This window comes from Vigna angularis, chromosome 4 (assembly GCF_016808095.1).
Source record: "Vigna angularis cultivar LongXiaoDou No.4 chromosome 4, ASM1680809v1, whole genome shotgun sequence".
In the NCBI taxonomy this organism is placed as follows: domain Eukaryota; kingdom Viridiplantae; phylum Streptophyta; class Magnoliopsida; order Fabales; family Fabaceae; genus Vigna; species Vigna angularis.
Window position 1 is genome coordinate 26,468,521 of NC_068973.1, and position 7,589 is coordinate 26,476,109.

General features: G+C 33.9%; 1 protein-coding gene and 1 long non-coding RNA gene across 2 annotated transcripts; one reads left to right on the forward strand and one right to left on the reverse strand.

The window, feature by feature from the left end:
• Nucleotides 1–515: 515 nt before the first annotated feature.
• LOC108318913 (uncharacterized) lies at nucleotides 516–1,366 on the reverse strand. The gene is made up of 2 exons (XR_001831231.2): nucleotides 1,080–1,366; nucleotides 516–992 (listed from the first exon to the last, which is right to left on the reverse strand). It is a non-coding gene; the product is annotated as an uncharacterized LOC108318913 (long non-coding RNA).
• Nucleotides 1,367–5,055: 3,689 nt separating this feature from the next.
• On the forward strand, nucleotides 5,056–5,667 carry LOC108318911 (uncharacterized). The gene has a single exon (XM_017549902.1). The coding sequence runs from the start codon at nucleotides 5,056–5,058 to the stop codon at nucleotides 5,665–5,667; it is 612 nt and encodes a 203-aa protein (XP_017405391.1).
• Nucleotides 5,668–7,589: the final 1,922 nt, after the last annotated feature.

The following is a 7,589-nucleotide window of genomic DNA, read 5'->3' on the forward strand; positions in this document are numbered from 1 at the left end:
GCCTTGAAGCAGAAGGCGATGCGGAAAAGAGAGGAGCACACCGTATCAAACACAAAAGGTTGGGTCTGGATCAGAAAAAGACTCGTGATACTATGTAAGAGAAGAAAACGATTTGAATGGTTATTTTATTATACATTGGAGATAGATATGTATCGATAACAGTATGATCTAAATCAAGTATATATGTAATTATACACAACATAATTACAAAATATTTAATAACTCAATTACAAATAATTGATTAGTTTAATTGCTAGTTGCCATAATTTCAGAAAAATGATTTGGATTCTATCAATACCCTTTCAAGATATGTTGTCATTATAAAGTAAAAAACTTCCAATATTTGTATTTTTTTTATGGACAATTAGATTTATTGTTTTATTTTTTTTATCTCACTGAAAGTTTTCACACAATTATTTACTATTACAAAACATCGTGAAGTTACAAGGGCTGGAAATAAATTTGCTTAACAAAAGTGGTACAAAGTTGATTCAAATTGTTATTATACACTTGAGTGGAAACCACGTCATGAGGGAATCTCGTTGTCTTCTACGATGAATCTAATACATAAGCTTAAAAGCATTTCTATGCGTTGCATTCAAAGTTTAGTTGCATAATCCAATACATGGAGGTGTTAGACATTTTGGTATACGCACACACAGTTATCACGGAATATGCATATATAATTTTATTTATTGCAATTCAGGTCTAGCCACTAATTAGTGGTGACAGATAATAGTAGTACACATTATTAGCCGAAATTAAGTACATGAACATGTCATGTATTATTTTCCTATATTGTACTCGTATGAAATAATAGAACTAAAGAACGATGTTATAACACATGTGCAATATTTCAGGCATAGTGAACTTTTATGCATCAGTTTATCCCTTTCTTCACGGTTTTGATGGATTTGATGGAGGGGTATATCCTCCACCACCAGGATAGGTAGTATATGGTTCTGGTAATTCATACTGGAATAGTTTTCTCCCTGCACAATATAAAGGGCGAATATATATATAAATAATTCATTGAAAGAAGGATATGAATAAGGATTGTGAAACGAAAAGCAACATACAGAGTTTAATAGCAGGTTGGTCAGCACTTGCCACCGTAGAGAACATGAGTAAAACTATTGCTGCAACGGCAACAAATGTCATGAATTTGGAGGCACCATAGATGGCCATTTTAGCAAAATCTATGTATGTATAGCTTTTTGCAAGTTTGAGGATGGAATTTTATCACTTAAGGAGTTAGTATTTATAAAGATGAAGAGAGTGATGATCTCTTAGAAACGTGATCATCCCGTCTCTGACCATTTCTTCACCTAACCCTAATTCTTCCTCATACGCTGATCCATCTGATAGATTAATAGTTACAAATGCTTATTCAATTCAACAGCTTGAAACGTCATAATTAATAATACAGACACAGCAGCAGAAAGAGGAGGGAAAAAAAGCAGAAAGACTAAGTCAATGTTGTTGCATGTGAACTTGAAGTCAAAAGCATAGTATTATGCATAATACTTTTCGTGAAGCTAGTTAGAGCATGTTTTCTGAACTTTTCACGAGCTGAACACACCTTTATTTAAGACACTCCTTTTTGTTTTGTGTAGGTTTGGATCAAAGTTTATAAATAAAGTTTAACAAAATTGTAAAATAATTAAGTCTTTTATCTGTAAAACTGATTTTTCAAACAAAATTTAATGTGCAATCACTCTTTCAATAATTCTTAAACATAGCACAAAATTGTAGACATTTGGGAGCATTAATCAACATAATCTATTTTTGTCTCAAACATTATTACCTACAACAAAGGTAACCTAAATTCTTTTAGATTACGTGTTGACTAAAATGGTATAACTAGAACAGATGAAGGTTGTAATTGATTGCACTTCTAAGTTGACAAAGTCAATAGAACAAATTCACATAAAAAATAGTTGGATGAATATGGTTGTATTATAAATTTTAATATATTGTACAAATATTATTATTATTATTATTATTATTACTATTATTATTATTATTATTACTATTATTATTATTATTATTATTATTATTATTATGATATTGATAAAAAATAAGTCTCTACCAATTTTATCATTGATTATTTTTTCTTCAAAAACATGGTTAGATCACTTTTAGTTTTCATATATAAATCTTAGAAAGTCAAATCTTTTTCTAAAGAATTCATTTATATTTAAATCAACTTCGTTTTCATAAATAAAGGCATCTTAAGTTTAGTGGAAAAAGGTACAAAAAAAAACAACATAGTTTGTTTATCTTTTCATTTTAAAGTTGTCTATAATTTATAATCATAAAATATATAAAAAATTTAATTTAAAAAATTACTAGAACAAAATAAAAACATCAATCATTAGGGGAATTCCAAGAAAATAATGCTGTCTCACCAGTTTTTATAAATTTAACTTTCAAGTCTAGTAAAGAAAAAAAAATATCTGTACAGTAAATTCTCACATTAATCTTAAGACTAAAGGGGTCAACGTTTTAGACTTAAAATTTTAAAACACAATTGTTATCTTTCATTTTGCCAAAAAATAAAAGTAACTCTAGTTTAATTGAAACAAAATAAGAAAACGCAGAATTTGCCAAAAGTAAAAAAATAATAATAATTTACAAAGAATTTTAAAACTAAAATAGTCATTCTTCAATTTTAAGTTGTTTGGTTTAGTTTGAAGAGTTGTTGAGCGTTGAGAGTAGAAAGATTTGTAGTCAAGCGAACCAAAATATGCCTTTAGGACGTTCGTTCACGCTAGAGGTAAGGGAAGCTTATTAATTTAATTTACATGATTATGTGTTGTATGAACGTTCGTTGACTAGATGATTTGATATGAAAAATGATTGAGTTATGTTATGATGCATGAAATGTATGAAATCTCTATGTTTGGATGGTATGAAATATGAAAGTGATTATGATATGAATGTGTAAAGTTATGAAGTTATATGTTAAGAAATGAGTTTGAATATATATATGAATTCTGAATATGAAATTCCCCTAAGATAGTATATGTTCGTTACTGAACAGTTTTTGACCGTTCGGTTTTCTGAGTGAACTTGGTTAGAATTGGATTCTTTCATTTGGGAAGAATCCTAGTTGAGGGCGAGTGTCTTCGTGTTGTAATACTATGTTTGAGCGTTCGGCCAAAGCATAGTTATGTCTTGATATTCCGTGATAAGCTAAAGTATATATATGTATATATGTATTTGTATATTCTAGTTATGCTTAAACACTACTTCAATAGTATTTTGGTATATTTATCAAGACCCTCTCTTTAAGGTTTAGTAGCACTAGGTATTATACCAAGTGTTCTTCCTAAACAAGTGTTTGGTCTTACACCAGGTACTCGTTCTAACTCCTTAAGCTAAACTTCATAATAAGAGCGTTCGTTCAAGCCCACTAGGGTTCGCTCACTATAGTGTTCAGTCTTTAACTGGCATTCGTATTTCTTGATACTAAACCTAAATAATCTAAGTTTTCATAAGCATTCGGTTTCTTCATGGGAATTCCTCTACTTACTATTCTTTGAATATCTTGAAGTGTCTGTGTCCATTGGTTCCGGCCTAGAGCCTTAGTACTGAGCAAGGTTATTTAGGTGTTCGGTTGGAACTCTTAAGAGTCAGTTCATCTAATTGGCTCATTTTGTAATTTACGTTCGTTCTATTTGTTTCTCGTGATGTATGATTGTACTCGGTTTCTTTCTCAAACCGATAGTAAACCTCTTGGTCTAAATCCATTCTGGAACTGGAGACCCCTCGGTCTAGCTCCAATTGTTCGATCTCGTTCTGAGTCAGGATTGAACGTTCGGTAAATTGTATCCGAACGGATTTTTGGGTGAAATATTTAAGTGAGATGATAATTAATGAAATAAAAGAGAATATGATATGGATGGAAAAATGTTGATTTTGGACGAGCGTTCCGGGGAGGAACGACTCATGTATGAATATTGAAATTGGTAAAGTATGACTATGGGTATGCTAAGCTGGCTGTTCATTCTGATGTTCCGTGAGTACTCGTCTTCACGTAGAGGAGGGTAGGTCATGTGTGGGAACGGCAGGAGGTCCTAGTCCTTAGGGTTACTTTGGACAGATAGGGCTAACCTCGGGTGACAGTTGTTGAGGGCATCCCAGTTACTACATCACCCGGGTGCACGAACGCCTATAGCTACACAGATTTCATACAGTCCGGACAGTCAGTCTAGTAATAGGCTTCGTATGATATGTATGATGAAATGTACCTTGTGTGTTGAATTGGTTGAAATGTATGTTTATGCATGAATTAAATTATATAAGCTTACCCTGTGTTTTTCTTGTCATGTCTTGTTTCGTACGTTCGTCCTTGTCATTGCAATGATCATCCGCGTGGATGTGAGCAGAAGGAGACGAGCTGCTGAAAGAAGCGTTGGAAGAAGAAAATTTGGTAGAGGTAGAAGTAAAGACCGAACAATAGGACGTTCGGTCAGTAGTTTAGTATAGAAAGGTGGTCGTTCGATCACCTTCCCTTTTGATTTCATTTTGATCGTTCGGTATGAGTTTTGTAAACCGTTCGGTTAAACTTTCTTAACCTGTTTAGTTACTTTTATAACTCTTTTATAAGGTCGTTCGGCCATGAGCGTTCGCTCTACTCTAGTGTAAGACTGATATGAATTATTGGTAAATGTAATTACTCTATTATATGGTTCATACTATATTTTTGGGATGTTACATTAGTGGTATCAGAGCAGTTTAGTTCCTTTAAGGACACTGTAGGTTATGAGTACACTACGTTTTTACTGTGTGCTTAACGTTCGTTTGATGAGTGATTTTAAACTCTTTGAACTTAACTAACGATTGCTTTCTCTACTTCTCAGAGAACTAATGGCACCAAGACCTCCTCCACAACCTACCGAACGCGATGTATCCGACAACACAAGACTGTTGGAATCAGTAATAGAAGCGCTTCAACAGCAGAACGCTGCCTTGGTGCAGCAGAATACGACCGCTTTGCAGAGTTTGGAAGCCGCACATGCCAACTCTGAAGTAACCTAGAGGCAATTGATGGAGATCATTGCAACCGCAAGGAACACATCTGGAGCGTCCACTTCCAACGCTATTCATCAGACCGAGTGGAGCTTGGAGAGTTTTCTCCAACATCACCCAGCCAAATTCAATGGAAAGTGCCTTCCTGATGAGGCAGATCAGTGGCTGCGTGATATGGAACGGATCTACAATGTCAAGAGGTGTCCTGATGATAATAGACTGGCGTTCACAGAGTATCTCCTAACTGGGGAAGCCAGTCATTGGTGGACGAGCATGAAGATGATATTGGCGGACGCTCAAAGTCCCATCTCTTGGGAAGTCTTCAGAAGCAAGTTCTATGAGGAGTATTTCCCTGATAGCGTCCGTTTTGTCAAGGAAGTGGAATTTCTTCAGTTGGTGCAGGGGGGAATAACAGTTTCAGAATATACCAACAAGTTCAAACACTTAGTGAGATTTAACACTATGGTGACCAGTGAAGAATGGCAGTGTAGGAAGTTTGAGAATGGGCTGAGGAGTGAGTTGAAGCTGCTGATATCCAGCCTATGTATTAAGTCCTTTCCTACCATGGTTGAGAGGGCTAAAGTATTGGAGAAGAATGTGGCAGAGGTGGAACAACAGAAGAAGCAATAACAACAAGCAGTAAGAGGACCCATATCTTCAAGGAACAATATTAATCTAAGGAGGACGTCGTACGGTCGTCCAGCATTGCCTTCAAATGCTGGTGGGTCTCACACTCAATCAGTGAGTGTTGTCGGACAGTCTGGGCAGCAGGGAATGGTGAAGTGTTTTCAGTGTGGGGGACCCCACTATCGATCGTCGTGTCCTCAACTGATGGGAACAAAATATTGCACTCGCTACAGGAGAAGCGGACATATGGAGAGCGAGTGCAACATGGGAGAACGAGCAGTGTTGAGGCCACCAAATGTTGGAAGAGGTCAACAAGGAAGAGGTGGCCGAGCACAAGCGGTTGGACGCGTGTATGCTATAACGGACGCTGAAGCAGCAAGCTCAGGTACACTCATCACCAGCACTTGCTTGTTGTATGGAATGTCTTGATGTGTGTTGTATGATTCGGGGACAACACACTCCTTCGTCTCGAAAGCGTACGTTAAGAAACTTAGTAATTAATATAAAAAATACTAATATAGTATACACAATACAATATTAAAGTGAGATAATATTTAGAAAACGAAGCGTTTCAGATAATAGTCTAAAACGAAAAATAATTTAAAATGTCGTAAAACAATTATAGTAAAAGATAAACTTCAATAATAAATTGATACTCTTATATTCAAAATTAAAACAAAAAAAAAAACAAAATTAGAAATAGAACTAAATTGCATAAAAACAAAGTTTTGTTGCGTATATGAAGGGTAAATGACTGATATGGACATGACCCCGTTTTGTATTCTATTTTGGCACTGCCTTTTGTTACAACTTGCGGAGACTCTGTGTAAACGTGTGGGACGCTGGAATACAAATCATGCAAGAACTAAACATTTTCCCAACTAAACAGTTCAATCTAAGACAAAAAAAAAAAGTACACTTCAAAATTAGAAATTTTTTACAAATATACTTTTTTCTTGAGAAATATTCCGACAACACCCACGGACTAAATCATGAAGAAAATTTTCTATAATTATTCGTTATAGAACTATATCCTTTTTTCCAGGTCATAATTCAGCTTCAGGGGCCTGAATTCTGAACCCGGATTTACGTTCACCATGCTCAAAACATGGTTGGATTTACTCTCATCCGAAATCAATAAAAAGAAAAACAAAAAGTAGATAAGCTGTAGCAAACAATGCATACATGATAGCCCTCTCATAGACAAGGACTGTGTTGAAACAATCAACCAAAACGTCATAATTAATAATACAGACACAGCAGCAGAAAGAGGAGGGAAAAAAAGCAGAAAGACTAAGTCAATGTTGTTGCATGTGAACTTGAAGTCAAAAGCATAGTATTATGCATAATACTTTTCGTGAAGCTAGTTAGAGCATGTTTTCTGAACTTTTCACGAGCTGAACACACCTTTATTTAAGACACTCCTTTTTGTTTTGTGTAGGTTTGGATCAAAGTTTATAAATAAAGTTTAACAAAATTGTAAAATAATTAAGTCTTTTATCTGTAAAACTGATTTTTCAAACAAAATTTAATGTGCAATCACTCTTTCAATAATTCTTAAACATAGCACAAAATTGTAGACATTTGGGAGCATTAATCAACATAATCTATTTTTGTCTCAAACATTATTACCTACAACAAAGGTAACCTAAATTCTTTTAGATTACGTGTTGACTAAAATGGTATAACTAGAACAGATGAAGGTTGTAATTGATTGCACTTCTAAGTTGACAAAGTCAATAGAACAAATTCACATAAAAAATAGTTGGATGAATATGGTTGTATTATAAATTTTAATATATTGTACAAATATTATTATTATTATTATTATTATTACTATTATTATTATTATTATTACTATTATTATTATTATTATTATTATTATTATTATGATATTGATAAAAAATAAGTCTCTACCAATTTTA